This window comes from Urtica dioica, chromosome 4, assembly GCF_054948205.1.
Source record: "Urtica dioica subsp. dioica isolate 48M chromosome 4, U.dioica_male_clone48M_v1_H2, whole genome shotgun sequence".
Classification (NCBI taxonomy): Eukaryota; Viridiplantae; Streptophyta; class Magnoliopsida; order Rosales; family Urticaceae; genus Urtica; species Urtica dioica.
The window spans coordinates 14,197,345-14,221,533 of NC_142759.1; the positions used below are offsets into that span (position 1 = coordinate 14,197,345).

General features: G+C 39.3%; 3 protein-coding genes and 2 long non-coding RNA genes across 11 annotated transcripts; 3 read left to right on the forward strand and 2 right to left on the reverse strand.

Moving 5' to 3' along the window:
* Positions 1–2,922, forward strand: LOC149400682 (uncharacterized). Its single transcript, XR_016296761.1, has 3 exons — positions 1–238; positions 915–1,028; positions 2,464–2,922. It is a non-coding gene; the product is annotated as an uncharacterized LOC149400682 (long non-coding RNA).
* Positions 2,923–6,349: 3,427 nt separating this feature from the next.
* ATSPS4F (Sucrose-phosphate synthase family protein) lies at positions 6,350–12,357 on the forward strand. The gene is made up of 10 exons (XM_089613494.1): positions 6,350–6,788; positions 8,224–8,313; positions 8,763–9,902; positions 9,967–10,098; positions 10,162–10,338; positions 10,454–10,507; positions 10,606–10,668; positions 10,759–11,601; positions 11,718–11,845; positions 11,956–12,357. The coding sequence occupies exons 1-10, from the start codon at positions 6,558–6,560 to the stop codon at positions 12,227–12,229; spliced, it is 3,132 nt and encodes a 1,043-aa protein (XP_089469620.1). The 5' UTR covers positions 6,350–6,557; the 3' UTR covers positions 12,230–12,357.
* Positions 12,358–12,485: 128 nt separating this feature from the next.
* LOC149400684 (tropomyosin) lies at positions 12,486–15,800 on the reverse strand. 3 transcript variants are annotated; one of them, XM_089613497.1, is made up of 11 exons: positions 15,550–15,800; positions 15,358–15,444; positions 14,841–14,974; positions 14,510–14,568; positions 14,369–14,423; positions 14,241–14,291; positions 13,765–13,869; positions 13,621–13,668; positions 13,216–13,335; positions 12,911–12,955; positions 12,486–12,733 (listed from the first exon to the last, which is right to left on the reverse strand). In XM_089613497.1, the coding sequence occupies exons 1-11, from the start codon at positions 15,596–15,598 to the stop codon at positions 12,722–12,724; spliced, it is 765 nt and encodes a 254-aa protein (XP_089469623.1). In that variant the 5' UTR covers positions 15,599–15,800; the 3' UTR covers positions 12,486–12,721. The 3 variants fall into 3 exon arrangements, with proteins under 3 accessions (XP_089469623.1, XP_089469622.1, XP_089469624.1); XM_089613496.1 differs by lacking the exon at positions 12,486–12,733 and having other exon boundaries at positions 12,756–12,955; positions 15,550–15,798; XM_089613498.1 differs by lacking the exons at positions 12,486–12,733; positions 14,841–14,974 and having other exon boundaries at positions 12,756–12,955; positions 14,510–14,575; positions 15,357–15,444.
* A 3,654-nt stretch (positions 15,801–19,454) lies between these two features.
* LOC149400685 (uncharacterized) lies at positions 19,455–20,733 on the reverse strand. The gene is made up of 3 exons (XR_016296806.1): positions 20,592–20,733; positions 19,656–20,070; positions 19,455–19,576 (listed from the first exon to the last, which is right to left on the reverse strand). It is a non-coding gene; the product is annotated as an uncharacterized LOC149400685 (long non-coding RNA).
* Positions 20,734–21,052: 319 nt separating this feature from the next.
* On the forward strand, positions 21,053–24,125 carry LOC149400686 (UPF0235 protein At5g63440). 5 transcript variants are annotated; one of them, XM_089613749.1, is made up of 8 exons: positions 21,053–21,205; positions 21,625–21,846; positions 21,984–22,098; positions 22,199–22,352; positions 22,727–22,823; positions 23,421–23,509; positions 23,591–23,659; positions 23,762–24,125. In XM_089613749.1, exons 2-8 carry the CDS (start codon positions 21,732–21,734, stop codon positions 23,819–23,821), a joined length of 699 nt encoding a protein of 232 aa, XP_089469875.1. In that variant the 5' UTR covers positions 21,053–21,205; positions 21,625–21,731; the 3' UTR covers positions 23,822–24,125. The 5 variants fall into 5 exon arrangements, with proteins under 5 accessions (XP_089469875.1, XP_089469876.1, XP_089469877.1 ...); XM_089613750.1 differs by having other exon boundaries at positions 21,629–21,846; XM_089613751.1 differs by having other exon boundaries at positions 21,643–21,846.
* The last annotated feature ends 64 nt before the right edge of the window (positions 24,126–24,189 follow it).

Here is a 24,189-nt window from a genome sequence, read left to right on the forward strand (position 1 = left end):
TCCACCGCGCGCTCCGGCCCGAGGAAGAACAGCGCCGCCGAGTCACGTCGTCGCTGCCATCACCTCTCACTCGTCTCTTCCCTCTCTCGCCTTCGCGCGTCACCGACCGCTGAGCCACCGCGCGCGCGTAGACCGAGCGACACACCGCCGCCGCGAGCTCGCCGTGACCGCCGCCGAGGAAGTAGACGCCGGTAACACACAATCGAGCGACGAGGACACCGAATTCGTGAGAATCTCGGTAAGAACAAGCTAAACCGAATTGATTTTTCTGAGAAATTAGGGTTTGAAATTCTGAATTGGGGATTTCCAAATCCGAGTTGATTTCGGTTAAATTGATTGGTTTTTATCGTTCATGGAACTCGATTGATGCTAATGGTAGCTTGAATTTGAAGTTTTGATTCGGATTTTTCCTAATTTATCCGAAAATGATGAACTAGGGTTTAAATTGGGGGTTTTTGATTTCGGGTTCGATTTCAGTGTAATTGCTCGGTTTGTTATGTTGTCTGAGCTTGATTGTTGTTGTTGTTGTGGTTTATGATCAGAATTATTGAGGCTATATTGAATTGTGGGATTTTGATGAGTTTTGGTTTGGATTGTGATTTTGGCCGTGTGGATTTCTTGGCCGTGAGTTGTTTGATGTGTTTGGTTTGGTTATTTGTTTGTGTGGCCGTGTGTTGTCTTGGCCGTGTGACTTGGTTGAGCCGTATGTTTGTTGTGGCCGTGAACTTGGTCTCGGGTATGCGTTTTAGTTCACAAATAATAATGATAAAGTCTGAGCCTCGATTTGAGTTTTGTGGTCGTTTCCGGTCAGTTGGATTTATGTTGAGTTCGCTTGATTGGGTTATGGGTTCGGGTTTTGAGTTATGTGATATCGGAATTTGGTTTTAAGATGTTAACTCGTCGTTGGGTTCCAGGTTTGATTTACAGACATTGACGGACGGACGGGAACCAGACGAGTCGAGAGCGTTGAGATTAGCCTCTGAAGATCTCAAGTTGATAGAGTTATCGAAATAAAGCTCGATTAACTCGTGAGTTTTAAATCGCTTACAACGTTTAAATACTCTTATATATGTACATTCAGTATTTAAATAAATAATTTAGAATTATTTATTTAATAATGTTTATGAATTTAATTTAATTATTCATTTGGAATTCTCGGTTATTTTTAATTTCGGATTATTTAATTTATTTAAGACTCGTGATTACTCGTTAAACATTATCTCGTATCACTCTCGATATGAGGATACGCGAGTCTTGAATAAACCTCCGAAAAACCGGGGAATAATAAATTAAATTCTCGAATTCCGAACCGACTCTAATCCCGACAACGAACCCTATTATCTTTAAGTAAACTCGAATCCAATAACTAACGGATGTTCAACTCCGGATGCTAGTTCTCTCGACGTTCGACAAGTGCCAAGTGTCTCGAAGAACGTGTGAAGCAAGACATCTTCAGGAATCGTCAAACTTTCTGTCGAACAATTCCGGGTAAGTGTGGAGACATAAGTCAACTACTTACCAAGGGTATAATCCTGCTTGTTTGTGCATATGCTTGCTAGTAAACAAGAGTAGGTAAAAGCCTAAAAATGAATAAACTCGAAGATTAAGGCTTCGGCCACTCTTGCTTGAAACCTTAGCTCGGGTTCGCCCGTTAGGTTCAAACGCTAACTTGAACCAGCCTTGTTTGCTTTGTGTGTGGTTAGACTTCTCTTCTAACTCTAGGAAGTAGGTTAGAATCGAGAGGACGGAAGAGCGATAGACTCTCAAATTCAATCGAGAGTAGAGAGTTCGAAAGTCACATTTCGAGCTTTCAACTTAAAACACTAAACGAGCTTCAAAGGGAAACAATAATTTCTTTCGGGATTTATCCCGTCACGCTCTTCCGTATATAAGTTTAACGTGTACGCTGCTAGCTGCAGTGTACCCAAACTTTAAAATCGTGTCGGTGGTACTCACAAGTCCCTGACTTGTGCTTGGCGGGCCATGTCGGTCCGTGCGCCGAGTACTCGAAGCAATGGGTGAAGGTCGCGCATCGCGAGCTCATTGCTTGCTGGAAGACTCACCGGAAGCTGCCTTGAGCACACCGGGGCGTAGTGGGTGATGGTCGCGGTTCGCGAGCTCACTATGCCAGAGACCAGTGGCGCTGACGTCATGATGAAGGAAGTACCACTAGTGGATCCCAGACATGTGTAAAACTTAGATCGGTTAACGACTGCTGCTCGAAGTCGGGAACTGGTCTCTAGTCGGACCGGAGGTTATAGCAGTGAGGAGTGTATAACCTTGCGGGAAGACTAGTTTCTAGGATGCGCGCTCATTAGTCACTTTTAGGTGATAGCTGCATCCTGCATTCTTGTTTGCTTGTTCGCACGTCACATGCTTTGCATTAGCTGCTTTTCTTTCATAGGCTAGACTCCCGCTTGCTGAGTCATTCGACTCATAGTTTTATGTCCTTTGGTAATGTAGATAAGGGCAAGGCGGCAATGTAGACGACCGAGAAGGAAACTGAGACGGAACGCGTATCTCTTGACCTACGGGCTATGGGTTCTGGCTCGGGAAGTAGACCTCTATATATATAATGTTTTGAATAATATCGACTCTTCCTTAAATAATATCTCGTGTATATATGTAAAGTCGGGAGCTTCTATGTACATATATATGTATGTATAAGGGTCGATATACGACTTCTAGTTCTAAAAGAAAAACGAAAAATTTCCCGAGATTTCCGATAACCACTTTTGTTGTAAACGTTTCCGCACTTTTAATAATATCGTATTTCGTATATTATATGTTTTGTAAATTATGTATTTACTTTAAATGTTTTGTTTACATTATATTATCCATATATGATATGCTCCCGCTACGTGATGTTGGTTCCGTCGAGTCGCGGCTTGCGGGCGAGGTGACGACGCTCGCGGGTCGTGACAAAATCGTGGAATTGAGTGACGCCAAGAATGGAAAATGACTTCCCGGCAAATAATTCATCTAAGAAGAGGATAAATCTAAGGAATCAAATACCGTGATTGATCGCTCTAATACCAAGTGAGATATTGAGATTGAGAAAATTTTTGGTATAACAGACAATCGAATGAATCTCTCAAATGGTGTTATGAGTTTGACTAATATATACATTTTACGATAACAGTCTTCTAATTGCGTAACGTAACGGTACTGACACTCTAATACTTATCTCGCTTAGTTAAATGAGACCCGCCAATGATCGATAACGTGGTTATAGTTTTAATAGGCTCGAACTCATCCCCTTATTTGAGGGGGTGCGAGTATTTGTCATTGAGTGTTAGGAATCCCACATCGAAAGTGAGTGAGAACTAACAAGAGCTTATAAATGTCATGGGTTACTCATTTCATTACTAATTGGTTTTAAGATGGAACCTCATGATACTTTCACATTGAGTTAACTCCTCTTACTAAGTCGTATCTAAGAATTAGACGGACACAAAAAGAGAAAACTTCATCCAAAAAATACTCTTTAGTCCCAAAATTGTCTTTCTTCAAAGAAAATGAACGGTTGAGATTGGTCCTTAGAAAACATTTGTTAGCAGTTTAAGAACACTAACTATTTTCTTTAAAAAAAAAGTATGAACACAATTTTTTGTAAATTCCTTTTTTTTTTTTTTTTTTTTTGACAAAAAATACTTTTTTTTACTCCTCCAATTTGTCACGTATAGACCCCCCATCATTTAGGGGTTCATGGCATTATTCGTTTCGAAAGGGAATTACGGAAAGCAACTTCTATGAAGAATCTCTCTCACCTAGAACATCCAAATTTATGAAAACTATACATTTAATTGTATATAATAGTAATATATGATATCCCACTTTCCACAATTGTTTCTCTAGTGGCATGATGTTTAGCATCATCAAGTCACATATTTCCATATGCACTATGTTATCACTAAATTAAAGTTATATATAAAATTAACTTTGCACACTCACATACATATATATACATACGTGGTTCCGAATCTATATGTCACTATTCCTGACTGTATAACATTTTGCCCGAGTCTTAATATAGAAGTGGTTACTCGATCTATATACATTAAATATGCTTTCGTAATACTTGTTCTCCACTTGGCTATATATGCATACAAATATGGACGTTGATGAGCCAATAGGCCTCATTTTGGGTTACACAGGAAAAATATACTAAACAAGTTTGAGTTTATACTACCATCATACCAAAAAAAAAACCAAAAAAAAAAAAAAATCAGACAAGTAATCCAATAGCTTATCATTCTTTTAAAAAATAGATAAAACTTCATTTTATTAAGAAAATAGTCTATAAAGTCCGACAGTAAATTAATTAGCTAAAGAGTAAATTAAATGAACTTAAAAAATAAATTCAATATATTATTTATTTAATTAATTTATTGCACTTGATGAGTTATTTTCTTAATATACAAAAGATTAGAGAAATGACTATTTGCAACAATCTTTTAAAAAAATAGATGTGAGCATTTGTCAGAATTCTAGTAATATTATATCGATGATTATAATAAAAATATTCCCTAGATATAAACATAACATCGATAAAAATTACAAAAAATGTAAAATGTCAATTTGAATAATTTATTGAAAAATGATGAATTTTCACTGATTTTTTAACGGTAATTTCATAGGGATTTTGGTTTTTCACCAAACAAATCCAAAATTCAATGGTTTTTTAACATGTAGAACCAAACACTAAATCAATATCCGCGGTGAGAGGGTGGTGACAAACGAGAAACTAGTAAATTTTGACGATTTTTTCTCGATGTTTATAAATTATAGGACATAAACTACACAAAAACAGTAAAAGGCTCATTTTCCCCCCTAATTTTTACATGTTGTGTGACACATTGAATTTTTATTTCTTGGAACCACTAGCCTTTAATTTCGGACTCCTTGTAATTTTGTTTAACTTCAGTCAATTTTGACATTGTCTGCGACCTACATATACCTTAAATAGTAGGCTAAATGGCCACATAAAAAATAGGTTATAATCAGATTTTAAAAAAACAAAATTTGTAAGTCGCACGCGCTTAAGATTTTAATTCATTAGTTAATTTGTTGATTTTTGCTCATGAATATACACTTTAGCCTGTAAAATAAAGTTAGATAAGTCGAACACTTGAGATTATATTTATAAAAAAATAACCGTTGGAAGTTAATAAAAATAATTATTGGTGTCAATGATTTTCAAAGGTCTACAAATGATTAGTACCAATAAGAATAAATTAATCTGCTATAATTAGTAAAGCCAAGAACCATGCATGGTTCAAATTACTAATAGATAATTCTATTGTAATCACGGTTATTAATTTGGACAAATGACTTCTGATTAGCACGTATATATACATATGACACCACACAAGTGATATGTTTACTCATTAAAATGTTATTGACCATGTAAAATATATTATAATTGTTTCAATAAAAGTAAGGTCTATATATTTGTCATTTGCTGGGAACCATCATTATATAAAAGTAACTCGATTGTTGTTTTCTAGCTTTAGTGATTGGTGTCACATGCATAGTAACATCATCAAACAACATTGACAACTAAATAGCAGTCTTTTGAGAGGAAAAAATTATAAAGCCAAGCACCTCTACTTTTTTTTAACCAATACTATAAAAACCACGCTAAATTTGTGTGCACACATGACAATGCTCGTGAAATTATTAATTACATCTACGAACTTAAAAAATAATTTAAAGGAGAAAGCGACAGTTTTTTCTGATTTCATCAATTTAATCATAATTAACTTCATAATTCAGAAAAAAACGGCATATTCTTTTTTCTTTTGTAAGTTATATTCTGTTGGTCTTAATAGAATACAATACTGTATAAAAGTTTCCGTTTGACGTGGAAGATCTTCAAAGGAAAATATAGCATAAAGCTCGCTAGCTAGCACTGCAGTCAAAAGTTATATTTTTATGAAACAAATATCGATCATCTTGTGAAGAATAACTAATTTATCGTCGTTTATTAGTGAAATGAAATACACGTTTAATTACGTACATATGATTAATTAGTGATATTTATAGTAAGAATATTAATGCTTTAGTAAGCGCATGAAGAATTGGAATTCGATTTTTGGGGTGTATGGTGGAGAATAATAGAAGGATAAGGAGATATGTTTGGGTAATATACTCCCATAAAGAATAAAGATTAGAAGAGGAACAACCAAAGCCACCCAACCCAATGCATGTTGACAAACTCGTATATTTTTATTGAAGAAAAGAATAATAATATAATAACAAATGATAAATAATAATATTAATAAATTAAGAAGACAAAGCCTTTAAAAAAGCACCGTTCTTTCCGAAAATACTCGGTTTCAAACCAAATATATTCCAATTGAAACCACTTTTTCTTCCTAGTCATCTTCTTTCTATGACCACTCTCTTGTTATAAGTCCTATATTATATATGATCGATCGCAATATATCATTTGTGACCCATATTTGATCATCTCAATTAGTCCCAATACACATGCACAAACATATATAATACATATCTATAGTGATCGAGTAGATCAATCTTCGTGTGGAGACATGGCTAGCAACGAATGGATAAATGGGTATTTGGAGGCAATATTGGACGCTGGGAGTGCGGCGAGGAAAAAAGTCAATGAAGGAAATAATAATTACATGGTAAAGAATATGGCCAAGTTTGAAGGAAGTAGCAAAGACAAAGCTGATAAGCTGTTTAGTCCCACCAAGTACTTTGTCGAAGAGGTTGTCAACGGCTTTGACGAGTCTGATCTCCACAGGACTTGGATTAAGGTTTTCTTCTCTTTCCCATATGTTTTAAATTATATGTCACTCACTCGATATATCTAGACACGACTACGACAATTAGCTGCGAGTGTCATCGTTTTGATGTATATGTCCGTACATAAATTCCTGCTAAATTTTTATCAATATTTATGCGCATGATATATAATATACTGGAAACTCATACATTTAGGGTTTGTCTGTCTTTCTCTGGATATGTATACACTATACCCTATAGAAGATGGGTTCGAATCAAACCCATATCCATATATATATATATATATATATATATATATATATATATATATATATATATATATATTATACTTGTCGTTATTATATCAAATAGTTATTGTATTAATTAAAGTATTAAACAATAACATCGTGTTTATATGACCTTTGTATCACGTATGTTTTATTGCGTTGTATTAATTTACTTGGTTGTGGGGTAATAAATTATTTAGAAAATGAACTACCTACGATGTATAATTTGTTGCAAACTTTTTGTTTAACTAAATAATTTTTTAAGATATACAATGAGACTGATTTTGATACGTGTGACGATTGACGAACGATGAGTATGGGAAGTTTCAGTGGCATGCAACGTTTGCGCAAGTTGCTATGTGGTGGTCCCACACATAATTTTATTCGTGGTTCCTGGACCACACATTTGTTGAGCGAGTAACTCACAGCTCAATATGTGACAAATATTACAAGACTACAAATTGTTTTTTGAGAAAATAAATAATATAGAAAACAGTCACCCTCTTTTTACTTGCATAATCAATCGAATGACTTGAGTTCGTTTGGAAGTATTCCAGGTTGGAGTTGAGTCCGATTAATGATTTGTGATCGACTAAAGTTATTCGAGGAAGAAGATGTAGAAATTACCTTTCAAAAAAAAAAATGTAAATGTTGGACGTTAAATTTTTTAAAAAAATAAATCCGCCAAATAAATAAATAAAAAAACCTCTATGTGCAAGTCATCTCATCATCAACTATTTTATCAGTGCCTTCAAAAATAATTATCATAAGATACTTCTTCTGGAGATGTGCTTTTATTACATAGTAGAGTATTACTTTACACTAAAATCATACCGTTGTAGAAACTTCTACAACGCTGGATTCTACAACGTTTTTATAAGCGTTGTAAAATCATTCTACAACTGTTTTTAAGCGTTGTAGGATTTCAGTTTTGTAGCGGTGCTTGTTTCAATTCTCTTCGGATACAACACAAGGGACAAGAAAGACACGCCACTTTAATAATATACAAAACATACAAGCCTAAAAAATAAAATAAGAACGGATTTAACTACAGATTAATTAACCATAAGATTAAACTGGATATACAATTACAGAGGATTGTGAAATAATGTTACAAAGGACAATAAATTTACGATAAACTAGAAGTAATTAGAGGATGATAAACATGATTCAAATGCAGGTAATAGCAACAAGAACTGCGCGCGAACCCGGCAGCAGGCTCGAGAATATGTGCTGGCGCATCTGGCATCTCGCCCGCAAGAAGAAACAGGTTTTGTTTCTATACATAGATTCTTATTTGATTAGTTTTTTTCCCCCCAAAAAAAAGTTTCATGCTAGCTCTCTCTAAGATTCATTTCATACCAGCCCCTTAACTAAGTTCTCTAGCTCCGTCCCAGCAACTAAAAGCTACAAAATGCCCAAGTTTAATCTTGATCATCTTTAGCAATAATACCCATGCACAGATACTGTTAGGACCTGGGTTATTAGGGTATTAGAGTAATTAGTTAGTATTCTATGGCCTATAAATAAGGCAGATTAAGGTGGAAAACGGTTATCGAAATAGAATCTGAAAGTATTTTGTTAAAAAAGAATTTCTATTTCGGAGAGCACAGACCTCTGGAATGTCCGATATCCCATTGTAATTCTTTCGTCCATATCCGAATCAACACGAGAAAATATCACGGGGCGTGTCGCTTACTATACACGGTAGTGGTGCAGATACAATGGGACGAAGCGCAGAGGCTGGCGAAGCGGCGGAGAGAGAGGGAAGAGGGGCGGCACGACGCGGCGGCGGACCTGTCGGAGCTGTCGGAAGGAGAGAAGGAGAGCGGCGGCCCTAAGCTGGCCCAGGAGCTGGAGCGTCAAGACTCCATGGGCGGACCACCGGCGGCGGCGGCTCCAATGGCTCGCATCAACTCGGAGGTCCACATGTCGTCGTGGGCCTCCACCGCGGAGCAGCAGCAGAGGCAGCTGTACATCGTTCTGATCAGCATGCACGGCCTCGTCCGCGGCGACAACATGGAGCTCGGGCGCGACTCGGACACGGGCGGGCAAGTGAAGTACGTGGTGGAGCTGGCCCGAGCCCTGGCGGGGACCCCGGGGGTGTACCGAGTGGACCTCCTGACGCGGCAGATCACCTCCCCGGAGGTCGACTCGTCCTACGGCGAGCCCAACGAGATGCTCTTCTGCTCCCCGGAAGGGGCCGGGGCGTACATCGTGCGCCTCCCCTGCGGGCCCGCCTCGGCGTACCTCCCCAAGGAGTCCCTGTGGCCCCACGTCCCGGAGTTCGTGGACGCGGCGCTGAGCCACGTGGTGAACATGGCGCGCGCCCTAGGGGACGAGCTGGGCGCGGGGAGGCCCGTGTGGCCGTACGTGGTGCACGGGCACTACGCGGACGGCGGGCTGGCGGCGGCGAGGCTGTCGGCGGCGCTGAACGTGCCGATGGTGCTGACGGGGCACTCGCTGGGGCGGAACAAGTTCGAGCAGCTGATGAAGCAAGGGAGGGCGACCCGGGAGGAGATCAACGAGACGTACAAGATCGCGAGGCGGATCGAGGGGGAGGAGCTTGGGCTGGACGTGGCCGAGATGGTCGTGACGAGCACGAGGCAGGAGATCGAGGAGCAGTGGGGGCTCTACGACGGCTTCGACCTCAAGCTCGAGAGGAAGCTCAGGCTCAGGCGCCGCCGCGGGGTCGGCTGCCTCGGCCGCTACATGCCCAGGATGGTCGTCATCCCCCCCGGGATGGACTTCTCCAACGTCACCGCCCAAGACTCCATCTCCGACGCCGACCTCAAGTCCTTGATCGCCTCCGATAGGTCTCACCAGTCCAAGAGAAACCTCCCTCCCATTTGGTCCGAGGTACACTACTACGAACACTGTCCTCTATACGCGCTAACTAACTAACGTTGCTCCAAATGCGCAGATTATGCGGTTCTTCACGAACCCTCACAAGCCGATAATCCTAGCACTCTCGCGGCCTGACCCGAAGAAGAACGTGACCACCTTGCTCAGGGCCTACGGGGAATGCCAAGCCCTTCGGGAGCTCGCCAATTTGGTATTCACTTATAAATTTGACTTTGATCTGGTTAAGTACTTTACTTACTGATATGCTTGGCAGACTCTGATTTTAGGCAACCGGGAGGACATTGAAGAGATGTCGAATAGTAGCTCAAGCGAATTGACGACCATGCTGAAGCTGATAGACAAGTATGATTTGTACGGACAGGTGGCCTATCCCAAGCATCACAAACAATCTGATGTCCCTGAAATTTATCGCCTAGCTGCAAAGACAAAGGTACAAAAATTCATAGAAAAATCAGTATGACTAAGTAATTAATAAATAAATAAATAAAAAGGGTCCCGCTGCTTTGTCTGACCTGCCAACACATTTGTCTTGATGGGTTTGTCAGGGAGTTTTCGTTAATCCTGCTCTGGTGGAACCTTTTGGCCTTACACTCATAGAGGTGAGTTTCTCTCCACAAGCCCTTGGATTCAATATCTTAACTTGTACCCCTTACCTATAAAATAAGCCTGCTAATCGTAAAGTAATACATCTTTGCAGGCAGCTGCGTATGGCTTACCTGTGGTCGCCACCAAAAACGGAGGGCCTGTTGACATCATTAGGGTAAATTGACTTAACAATTATGTGTATACCTTGCGTTAAAGATTCAAGCTAGCGTAATGACTATTATTGAGGATGTGATTTGGTTATCAGACTCTGAACAACGGTGTCCTAGTGGACCCCCACGACCAGAAAGCCATTGAAGATGCTCTGCTGAAGCTGGTGGGGGACAAGAATCTCTGGCTTGATTGCCGCAAGAACGGCCTCAAGAACATCCACCGGTATTCGTGGACCGAGCATTGCCGGAACTACCTGTCCCACGTCGAGCACTGTCGTAACCGCCACTCCACCGCCCGCCTACAGATCATGCCCATCCCAGAAGAGCCGATGAGCGACTCGCTCAAGGACGTCGAAGACCTCTCCTTGAGATTCTCCGTCGACCTCGAATTCAAGTCCAGCTCGGACCACCTCGACGCCGCCGCCACCAGGCAGAAGGAGCTCGTCGAAGCAATCACGCGGAGCAGAATGGCCTCCTCAAACGGGAGCGCCGGAGCCGCTTACTCTCCGGGGAGAAGACAGAGGCTGTTCGTCATCGCCACGGACTGTTACGCCGACAGAGATTTCGCGCCGACTTTGCGCTCGATCATAGCCAACGTCATGGAAGTTGCGAGCTCGCTCTTAGGGGTGGGGTTTGCTTTGCTCACTGGCTCGACCTTGGAAGAGACCCTGGAAGCCCTGAAACGCTGCCAAGTGAATGTGGAAGACTTTGACGCTCTGATCTGCAGAAGCGGAACTGAAATGTACTACCCGTGGGTGGATTTGGTGTCCGATGCCGACTACGCATCACACATCGAATACAGATGGCCCGGAGAGAATGTGCGCTCCATGGTGACAAGGCTTGCCAAAGCAGAAGGGGCGCCCGAGGGTGAAATTATCGAGTACGCCGGGCAATCCAGCAATAGGTGCTACTCTTACAATCTAAAACACGGAGCTAAGGTCAGAAATTTTTTTAAACTTACCCTTACTCATACATGAAGCAGATGATACATTTGAACATCAAAAACATTAGTTTCCACAATTATTAGCTTATTTCTGTAAGAAAATCATGGCAGGCTCGTAAAATTGATGACCTCCGACAACGGATGAGGATGAGAGGCTTCCGATGCAACCTCGTCTACACACGGGCAGCGTCCAGGCTAAATGTGATGCCTCTCTATGCTTCCAGAATTCAGACAATAAGGTAAACGATCTCTTTTCCTTATACATGTCATATCCAAACAGAGAGAAGCTAGTGATATTAATGTCTCTAATTCGCTTATCATATATTGGTATTGCTGCTACACAATGCAGGTATCTTTCGGTTAAGTGGGGAATTGAGCTCTCCAAAATGGTTGTTTTCGTTGGAGAGAAAGGCGACACTGATATAGAAGACCTTCTGGCTGGCCACCCGAAGACCCTGGTATTGAAAGGCTCTGTTGAGTATGGCAGCGAAGAGCTTCTTCGTGGCGAAGATGGTTACAAAAGGGAAGATGCAGTCCCATCAGATAGCCCTAACATTGCATATTCAGAGGGCTTCGAAGCCCATGACATCTCGGCAGCTCTAGAGGCTTTTGGAGTGAAATGATTATGCCATCTCTTTACTTTACTGCTTTTCTTTTGTTCGAGTGGGACATCTATACTTAACAACTTCTAAGGTGAATATATCCATACCGTATACTAAGAAGACATATATGCATATCTCAACTTCCTGTTCGTGCAAGTTGGAACTAATTTCAAACTTGTGCAAATAATTACTTGTATACCATCCAAAAGTTTTAGGTCTACTCAAGCAAGCAGAGATAAAATAGTAATCAACTACATATTCTACATTCTCCACCAACTCCAAATTTGATTTCGTAAGAAATGACTTGCGAATCAAGGGAAAGAGCTGATATTCTACAAACCAGCAGTAGATTTATCTCTCCATAGATGGCTGATGTTTATTTGAAATCACTTTTCTGTGTTGCTTGTAAGACAGGTATTAAATTGTCAACCGTGAGGAAAAGGGTAGATATAGCATACCTGATACAACCAATCCGACGAGTATTGCAAATCATATATCTTCTGACATGTTGATCTAATTTGCAAACTACACAGAAAATAGAACGTCTGGTTGAGAAAGTATTGACATGAAATTCCTTAGCTATATTCGTTCAGAACGGCGCCTGCTGTTTGGTATGAACATCCACATTTCTATACAAACTTTTGTTTCCCCATATTTCAAGCACACATTGACGTTCAGTTATGTACAGATGTCTGCCCTGACCTCATATTCGCTGCCACATCCACATTTTATAACATGAGAAATTCCCTGAGAAAGCAAAGAATGAGATCAATAAAATATGTGAAATTTTATTCAATTTTCAACGATCCTGGATATTACAGGCAACATCAGTTAGGAAATTTATTTTAGAAGCATACGAAGTGCTACAGTTTTTTTTTTTTTTAACAATCACCGTTGTGCTTCACCAATTTGGCTTTTAGTAGTAACATCTTTCATGCGTTTGCTAGTGCCATAGGAAAACACTAAACTAATATCATCTCCATGTCCCGAAAAGATAGTTCATGTACCTTCAGTTTCTCTACTTGCTCCCAAAGAGTCTGCAAGTACTCAGTTAGTCCAGCTTTATCTGATGAAAGGCCACTGTACTCCTCTTCCAGGGTTTTTATATCCATTGCCATCAAAGCTGGCTGAATGAATGGGACATCCAAAGAAATGGGAAATGGAAATCAAGTACATTACACTGTGGTGCATAATAAGCACAACACTTTGAAGTTGAATCAGCGCAAAAGGCAAAAAAGAACTGAATAAATTTCTTCAAACGCATAAAGAAAATATTTTTTCCGATTATCCAACTGGCAAGTATCATGACAAATAAATTCCTAAAATCAGATAAAGTGGATATCTGAGTATTTGGAATCAGTGCTGGGTAAAAGTGCTTCTACCAAATAAAATGTGATATGCAAATATCTTACCTCAAAATCTTTTGCTCTACTCTTAACTTGCTCAATATCGTGTTCCATCTGAAGGACAATAACTACATGAAGTTATCAACCTGAAAATCAAAATCTATCTCATTTCAGATGGGACCGAAGTTGGAAGCCTAGTGTAGTAGCAACCTTTTTGTTCTCCAAAACAAGTCTGGATTTCATTTCTGAAATCTCATTGAGCTTGGCCATAGCGGAGTCCAGCTTGGACATCAAACTCTTCCTTGCATCGGTTTCCTTATCATTCCAAAGATATTCAAAGATGACATAAGGGCAACTCCATATTGCATTTCACAAAAGAATCCCTGGAATAAGTATATTACTAAATGGCCCTAATTTCGAATGAATCCCTGGAGAGTAATTATTTGTGTAGAGGAATACACAAATAATTACTCTCCATGAAGCTAGGAGTATAATTTTTTGTGCTCTCATTTTAATTAAATATGCCCAACCAAAGATTGAAAACGGAAGTTGATGACTGAAATAATAGTTATATGGGCCTATAAAATGTTAGGCAGTCAAAAGTGCTCTTAATAAAGGCGACAAGAGTAAGATATACTTTACATACACGGAGGAAAGATTGGTAATAAGAAATTTCAAGGACGTACCATTCCATGCTTTGTTTCTTCCCCGCTAGTCATGAGTGAGTTAAAGCAATCCTAGCCACATGAAAAGGAAAGATCTCAGCAAAAGTATGGAGCGCATATATTCTCAAAAAGGGACATCTTGTGCATACCTTTTGCTCCTGCAATCTGAAACTCATATCTTCTGTTGTCTTCTGGTAATAACTCCTGTTATATAGAAAACATGTTAGAGCGAGATTTTTATAATTTGAAACACTGTTAACTTTTTTTTTTCCCTTCCCCAACAGAATCACCTTTTTTCTGTAACCTTCTCAGACAAGCCAATTCTTTCTTGTTGAATAAGCTCCAAACTCTGTTTGCATGAAGAAAGAAAGAAAATTATAGTTGTCAGTCTTTTGTCGCGGAAGATTACGCACATCACTTATTAAGACCAGGCCGTGGAAGAGTATTTGGAAGTTTTTTTATCTAAAATATATAATTCTGCTTGCCTGACTAGTGCTTTAGCTTGGTGTTTGTTTCAATATGTTGATTAAAAAAATAATAAAATCAATTAATTACTCGACTCTTTAAGTTTTCAATTCTGCATAATGGCTTATCCACAGCGATGAAACATTATGATGTAACCTGAGTTAGTGTGGATGAGTCATTCTCCAAGGAAGCAATCTTTCTTTGATTTTCCAGTAACCGTGAGCATATTTCACCTTTTTCCTTTGACATTCGCTCAACATCCTCTTTGAGTTTACTTACTTCTGATTTTGCTGTGCAATTATTCAGAGAAGTTATAATAAACTGTTTGACAAAGGAAACGCGGAAAAAAAGGGAAAAATAAAGCATTCGTCCTATACTCAAGAACAACACGCTGTTCCGGACCTTAGAGTTTATCATATATCCTACAGCAAGAAACTATTAGATAATTATAATAATGATATTAAAAAAATAATAAAATGTGTAACGAATTTTAGAATTGTTTTTCTTTTTCTAGGACTCAATATGTTTTATTTAATTAATTGACATAAATTTCCAGAACAAGATCATAAAAAAAAAAAAATCAAATTTGCAATCAATTCATTTCAGCAAAAATATTTCCTGAGATCAATCAAGTTAAGCTGAATCGGAAGAGAAAAAGGCAACGAATGAGTACTGGAAATTAGATCATTCTGTAAGGTTTGGATGGTCGTCAATTGCATCTGCTCTTCCACCGATAACTTTGCCGCCTGATCTTCCACATCTGCAGTTATTTTCACACGGAACAATAATTGTCGAGAAATATATTCACATCATATATATATATATATAGAGAGAGAGAGAGAGAGAGAGAGAGAGAGAGAGAGACCGTTCATCTGAGTACGCAAGGTCTTCATGAAGTGTAAGTAGTCCTCCATTTTTATCCGGCGAAACAAAAATCGTGGATCGCAGATCAGAGGCGGATAAAATCGAGACTGAAAGAGGATGTTTTGGAGGGAAATGACTTTGATGTGGCCGACTCTTCCTTTTATACCAATATAAATGGGCTTCGTCTCATTAGAGGCTCAAATGAGTTGAGACTTTTTTTTTTTTTTATTAATCTGACTTTGTTTTTTTTTTTTTTTTTGCTCAAAATTTTCGGGCTTTGTTTGTTGTGGTGCTCGATCTATACTCTGCAGTGTGTATACTCTGCAGTGTGTGACGATGACGTAGACAAGCTTGCTGACGTGTAATAGTTAAAAGCCTACATGTACTATATCTTTGGCTTTACTGTTGTGCAGCTCAGCAAATGTATAACTTTTTAAGTTTGAAATGTGTAGATCTACAATAATTTTTTTTTGTGCGTAGTATGTGTGAGCGGGGGGGGGGGGGGGTTGATTAGTTGTGGAAACTACTTTCAGATAATATTTGTCGTCGATAAAACAGACCACCCTCGGAATCATTTTGTGTTGGAAATTGAGTAACATTAAATAGGTGCTTTAATTAACTCAATTTAATTTGTTCACTAAAAGACGAAATAATATGTTGTTGATTGAGAAAGTGAGTTTGTGTGTGGGAAAGAGTCCCACATGGAACAAATACTAAGGTGAATGAGGAAGTGACGAGCTCGACTGGGGCGAGGTCGACTGAACGAAATGACGGAGTCATTTCAGCTCGACTGGGGGCGAGGTCGACTGGACGACCTCCTGTTGAGCTCGACCTCCTGTTGAGCTCGACCTCCTGGTGAGCTCGACCTCCAGGTGAGTTCGACCTCCAGGCGAGCTCGACCTCCAAGCGAAACGGCGCGGTCCGCGGGTTTCTCGCGGCGATTCTCGCCAACGGTCGCGCCTCCTCATTTAGTAATTATTTTTTGTTACAGTTCTAACCAACGGTCACGTCGCTTCGAAACGAACTACCGTTTGACCAACGGTCGTGTCGTTTGCGACTATAATCGTAGTTCGACCGAAACAGTGCGTCTGTTCGTCGAACCTCTTCGCGAACGGGTACGATTGCTTATATAATCCGACTTCGGATTCAGTAATCGATACAGGTTTTCGAACCAACTTTCTCTATTCCCGAAACACTAATCCAGAAACACAGTTCTTGCTTATTTTCGGATTTTCACTCTGTCTTGGTGCAGTCCGAACTAGGCTTGTCGTATCCTGCGGTATTCTTGTACAGAAACCTTAAGACATTTTGGGGTACTCGAAATACTATAAGGAAAGCGTTCCTATGCGTGATTCAAGCCTCGAAGTCTTCAATTTCGAAGAATTAACTAACATTTTGTCGATCCAAACGCAACCTTATCTCAATTTACCATGATTCTCCTGCAATCACAAAATCATCTAGAGGGGTTATGTACAACGGACAACACGATTGATCGAGTGTTGTGCAGCCGCAGCGATGCGGTCTGGATGGTCGACTTGCTATTGAGAGGCCATATCGATCGTCTTGGAATTGGGCGGATGCGTCAAAGAAGTGTTGTCTCGTAAATGATAAGTGGCGTGTTTATATTAGTGTCAGTAGTCACATCAATGAATGGTCGTATAAGGCGCGGCTGGGTCAAGGGAAAACAGTAAAGTCAAGCTAGCATCTGACGTGTGATATCAATTTTTTTCGTTCTTTTGGTCAAATTTTAACCTCCTGACTTTAAATATGATGTCATGTATATCACTTTCTTAGATAATAATGAGATGATGTTTATTCTCTATCCTTACCATATTTTGCACATCCTTATTTTGGGGGTGACATGTGGCAAGTAATGATAAAATCTACTTTTTTGTCCTCTCGATGGTTGTATTAGAAGTGAAAAAAAAAAACATTGTTTGTATTGGTTAAAATAATTGATTCTTGCATTATTAGAGTTAATATAACATTTAAATTCTATGATGTATAAAGCGTAGAACTAACATGGGCTGATGTTATGGGGCCTTCATTTCATTATGACTAACCTTGTTTTAGCTCACTCGAAATCGTAACCAGGTCCAAACTAACGATTCTAAGTTGATAAAAAAAAAAAAAACCATTTCAAAAGGTAACTTTAACCAAACTAGAAGAAAGGACTTCCGTTCTAAAGCTTAAATTTTGGCCATGGAGCGAGATAAATAAGAAGAATTAAAAGAAGAAGAAGAAGTAGAAAGAATACTAGAGATGATCGCGAATACGTATTTGAGCGAAGACGCAAGATTAGGCGGACATAAAGTTGAAAAGCATTGTACTCTTCATCACTTGTACTCTCTCTTTCCCCCCCTCTATTTCCACAATCCAAAACCCGTCTTAACCAGCGAGGTCTACTTTATCCGAATATGAATCGATTAAGTTTACTATGCATATACATAATCACATATTTTTGCGAGATACATAGTCGCAGAATGTCATGAAGATAAATAGTAACAAATCATGTGCGTTAGACGAGAGAAAGCACGTGACTCGCTTGAACGTCGACGAGGGAGGCAAGCATCTGCGTCGTCGTTAGAGGATCTCCCAAAGTGGTCAGGCAATGTCATCAAGAGAGGGCGCGCCTGTCTTTGGGATGCTACATAATACATAATTGCATCGAGAGGCTTACACAGTCGGTCTCGCATTGTGTGATTGCATCGATCCGACATCGGACGACTACATCGATGGGGTCCTAGTGGTTAGCCCGACATTGGGAGGCCACATCGAGAAGGACTACGACGCTCTCGTCCAAGTCCTCAACAGTTGCATCGAAGAAGGGAAGCTCGATTGACAAGGTGTTGTGCCGCCTCAGGCTGCCCAATATCTAAACTTGAAACATTCAAAGGCACATTTTTTACCACTAATGAATTGTAGACGTATCTTTCAATTGGCCCTACCGGGTTTTAGAAGCCGAAACAATGAGAGAGAGGAGAAATTTAGCTCAGTGCATTTATAAAAAGTTGATTTTAACTCTATACCCTCTTCTCATTTTAGTTTTCTTTTTCATTTATTTTTTCAGCCCAAAACATCAAAATTACTTATATACCCATCATTTTTTTTAATTAAAAAAAATAGAAAACTTGAAATCTGAGAACCCATTCTTTTTTCTCATCATTCCCGCGTCTGTCAAACCCCCAAGAGACCTAGCAGCAGCCAGCAGAGAATCCGACCTAGCACATCAAAGAACCGGGAGAGAAAAAAACTTTCGGCCAAGAGAGAGAGAAAGAGAGGCGTGGGCTGAGTGAGAGGCAGAGCGAGAGTGAGCAGAGAGAGAGAGACACCGGCGGCACGGAGGACGAGGACGGCGAGGTACAGTCACTCGAAATTTTTAAATATTTGTTCGATTGTCCTTCTGACTCTTTGCATTCGGCTTTTGAGTTATCTCGTTTCCATTAAGAGGTCGCAGATTATCAGTACCCTTTTGTCACTACTACTTGTTTCTTCTTTGATTTTGTGATGGGAATAGAAAAGAGGAAAATATGATTTAAGCACAGTAACATCGAAAAATCTATTGCATTGCTTCAAACATTAAGTTACATTAGGCTCTGAACTCGTTTAGATGAGGAGTTTGCTTTTAAGTCGAATACTGAAGAAGTTAGTGTTTGCCAACTTAACTGCTCGTAGATGCCAACTACAATGCTCCCGATCAACACAATCAACCACAAACACTTTCTTACACGACTTTACTATCTTCATTTCAAAACAATTTTTAATCGCCGCGTCCAACAACATATTTTTCAATTCATCCTTACTTTTGAAGTGTTGGCCTATTTCAAAGTTTGTACCATCTGTGAAGCTATATGGCTTATTAGATCTTACATCGATTGATTCAACGTCGGATTCAACAAGAAATTCCGACTCTCGGAACATTTCTGATGGTGACGTCGGTAGTAAAGTAGACGTGTCTAACTCATGTTGTGGGAGACTTGATCCTCCTACTACTTTGGTGGTTTCATCTTCAATGTCTTCCATTGTAGCTGCAACCACATTATTATTATGTGTTAGTATACAATAAAAATAATAATCATTAAGATTGTTGAAGGGTCAAATTATTACCTGTTTTCAAAGTGTTGTTATGATTTCCTTCTAAATCATTACCATTTGCGTCACCTTCCTCAACTTGAGTTTCATGATTAACTTCAAGTTTCTCTATGAATTCTACACGGAGTGAACTTCTACGGTTTTTTTCATCACGATCCATCAAGAAACCGTATACATCATCGTCATCTTCTATGTAGATAGGATCGTATGCATCCCATGAAGTTGACATAAAACTTAGCTTCAAGTCTAGCTTACTTTTATCCACTTTGAGTTTCACATACAATTTTTCAATTAAGTCGGTTAACTTGATCTCGATATTTATGACGATGATAACAGGCTTATCATTCTTTTCACTAACCCAATGATGCGAGCCATCTTCTTTTTTCCACTTTCCATTGTAATAAACCGTTATCGTAGTCTCCGTCATTATCTACAAAATGATAATTACAAATTAGAATACTAATGATAAAATTAATATACAATATGAAAATTTAAAAGTAGAACACTATTAATAAATTTACTATATAAATCTACTTTGTTCATGAGATATAACTATGTCACTCTACTGCTCTACTGATCTAACTCTCGAACTCTAATGCTTAAATCAAACTCTACTGCTCTACTGATCTACCTCTGGAACTCTACTGCTTAAATCAAACTCTACTGCTCTACCTCTGGAACTCTACTGCTCTATTGATCTACTGCTCTACTGCTCTACCTCCGGAACTCTACTGCTCTACCTCCGGAACTCTACTGCTCTACTGATCTACTGGAAATTACCAGTATCAGTAGAGTTCGACGATCATCTTCAACATTCGAAAATATTTTTCAATCAAAGTTTCATTGAGTTGGATACATATTTTTCTGGTTCAAAACTAACAAAGTTTTCAATCTAACACAACAAAAAGAAGTATCAAACTCGAAATATAAAAATTTCATTCATGAAACTACCTAAACACAAAGCCCTAATTTGTTTAGGGGTTGAGTTTTTGCACCGTCAATATCGTCGCCGTCGTCGGAACTCGACTTCGCCACCGGAATGTCTACCGCCCGAATGAAGCTTGACTCGATGATTGGTGTGGTGTGCAAGCGAGAACCTTGTACCAAGCACGTACGCTGCTTTTTTTTTCCTTTTCAATATGCGTTCATTTGTTGTTTTGTTTAAAAAAAAAGAAAAAAAAAAAGAAAAGGGTATATTGAGAGAGGTATAGAGGGTACTCACTTAAAAATGAAACTTTTAAGGGTACGGAGTAAAAACTCTCAACTTTTAAGGGTAGTAAGCTAAATTACCCGAGAGAGAGAGAGAGAGGTGTTTATTTAGGCTGAGAAGCGGGGAAGTAACTCAATCAGATTTAAATAATCTAACTAGCATAATTAATAAATAATTATATTTAATGCACCATTGTGAATTTTCAGCGGCAATAATAATAATAAAATAAAAACTCATTTTGCTAGTGTATCGATTTGAGTTGGTCACTAAGCCAAGGGGTAAGTAGAAAGAGAGGAGAGGGACAGAGTGTCGAGGAAGAACTAAGAAGAGGGCTCTGGAGTTTGAACCTCTCAAGGTAACTTCTTGGGTTATTTCTTCTTCTTTCCGAAATTCCATGTGCGGTTACAGTTGGGGATTTCGTTGATTTTGAGTTGGAAATCCAAAATTAATGTCGTTGTGGATGATACGAATCCTTGTACGTTGTTGAGTTTCCTGATTTGCATTATCTTCCACTATTGTTCTACGTTTTGGTCCGAATATATGGTTGTACAATTCGGGCTTTTTGATATTTTATGACTCTTGAGATTGGGGGTTTTTAATTGGGGCTTGATTGAAATTGATGTCGACGGGTTATCGCTGAGTTCATTGTTTAATTGATTTTATTGTGTGATTTCATGAGATTGGGGAAAATTAGTTTTTTTGCTTGATTTCATTTGGGTATTCCAAATTAAGCTTTAGAATAGAAATGGATTTTGATGATGATTCACTGTTTAGATAGCACTTCCATTATAGAGCTGAAATTTTGGTCGTAGAGCAAGAGAGAGAAGTAGGAATAGAAGAAGAAGAAGAAGAAGAAGAAGAAGAAGAAGAAGAAGAAGAAAATGCCGAAGAGGACTACGCATACATATTCGAGCGAAGACGCAAGACCAGGTGGCCCTGAATCCGAACTCTTCGTCTATTATTGCAAGCACTGTAGCTCTCATGTCCTCATCACTGGTACTCTCTCTTTCTCTAGAATTTAAAACTGCCATAGCCGATTCACGTATCGGATATTCGAACATAGGTGTTCCTGATCCAGATCCGAATTGGTTGAGCGTGGTTTGATGAGTTTACTGAGTCACGGTTGTTGTAAGATACACAGTTGCAGAGGGTTCCTAAGAGGAAGACTGACAAATCACGTGCGCTAGACAAGAGAAAGCACTTGGCTCGCTTGAACGTCGATGAGGGAGGCAAGGTTCTGCTCAAACGGTAATTTTTATTTTTTTTATTTTTTAGAAGCTCTCTACTTTTGAGATATTGTTTAGATGGGCATGAGCATGAGTTTGAGAAATCGCTGTGAAATTGGTAGGGGTGAAGGGATGTTGGAGAAGCAGTTCCGAATGAACTGTTTGGGTTGTGGACTGTTTGTTTGCTACCGGGCTGAGGAAGATTTGGAATCTGCTTCCTTCATTTATGTCCTCGATGGGGCTTTGAGCACTGTCACTGCCGAAACCAATCCCCAGGTTTGTGAATTCTGTCGATACTCGTATTCTTTTAGGAGAAGATCTATCCAAGATAGTGTTTTATATATTTTTTTTTATTTTTTTATATAGGGTGTGTTTGGAACCTAAAAAATTGAAAAAGAAAACGAGGGGAAAATGAGAATCCGTATAAATTTATTTGCAGATGTATGAGACGTTGATGTCTCTCCTCTCACTCCCTCCCTTCTCTTTACTCCTAAACTTTCCTCGACTTCCAAACACAAAGGAGAATTTTGATTTCCCATTCTTTCCACTGAATATTTACTTTTCACCGTGGATTCTGTTGATTGTTGTTATTTCCTCGTGTGTTGAGATGGGTATAATAGTAATGAGATGATGCAATGTGTACTGAACAGGATGCTCCTGTACCGCCCTGTATATCCCAATTAGAAGGAGGGTTGGTTCAAGTGGCCATTGAAGTGGAAGATCGTGCACAAAGATCGGCAATCACAAGTAAGAGAAAATTTACGTTTTTCCTTCTGAGTTATCGTCATAAATAGGCGTTCTTTGCCAGGGGTTGTTCGATCTATTAGTCTGTACAACCTTGCTGAGTCTCTTTAGCATCTCCAAACTCATGGAAATCTGAAACCCTTTCCCACTTATGGCTTATATATTTTGGAATCGGGTTAGGAGCGTCAGTCTGATAGTCTGATAATAGATTTAGGAATTTCAACTCATAATTAACACACTAGTGTGATTAGCATGGAGTTCAAAGGTAGATTCTCTACTCAGCCTCTCAAGTGCCTGGTTTAGATTGTTCAAAGCACACAAGAGAACATGAGTTCAAAATGATTCTGTTAACATTTTTTCTTCTTCCTAATACTAAATACTGGGAATTAGTAAATAGCGATTCATGTGAACAATAGCCAGATTTTTACTATATTTATTTTATTCTAAGATTTTTCTTAGCTTGGGATATTGGATTCAGCTTCTGTTTTTTTTTTTAATCATATTTGCCCTTGAATTAGAGCCGCGGCTTTGGGTATATTGAGATGTGTGGTGATTCGAATAGCCATGTGAAAATTCAATTTAACACACTGTAAATGGTAGGAGTGAATGCGGATGATGTGCGAGTGACTGTTGCTGCACCAGCGGCCCGTGGAGAAGCCAACAACGAGCTGTTGGAGTTCATGGGAAAAGTAGATCCCTAATAAACCTTACTTTCTTTCCAGGCTGTTGATCTTCTGAGAGTGCTAGATTTATGTGATTTTTTTATACAGGTGTTGGGTCTGAGGCTGAGCCAGATGACCCTTCAGAGGGGTTGGAATAACAAGTCAAAACTACTTGTGGTACGTTTACCATGGGGTTTTGCCTCTTAGTCATCTTCTGGGTGTGTTTAAAAACTCCACGTCGTTTCTGAAATTTGCTTGATTTGATTAATGTTACCACAGGTTGAAGATTTGTCTGCGAGGCAAGTGTATGAGAAACTTCTGGAGGCTGTGCAGCCTTGAAACTTTGCAATGCAAACAGCCAGCTCAGTCTTCTGGCTCAAGAGATTGAACCTCATGTTTACAGTGAACAATTTGCTTGCAGATTTATTGCCCAAATGTATAATGGGCAGAGTGATCCTTGGTCACAAAAAGAGAATTTGATCGGTGACCAGAGATGTATTTTGCAACCAGACATTGTTCGAATCAATTGGGATTGTTTTAATCAACTCAACTTTTAGACAATGAACAAACATTATTCCTTCCAATTAAGACATGTATCATTTGAGAATTTCGTCATGTGAGCTTAAAATGTCCCCTTTTTTTTCTTCTTCTTCTCATTTACTTTTCCTGCCTAATTCCACAACATTTGTGAACTGGAAACACCAACA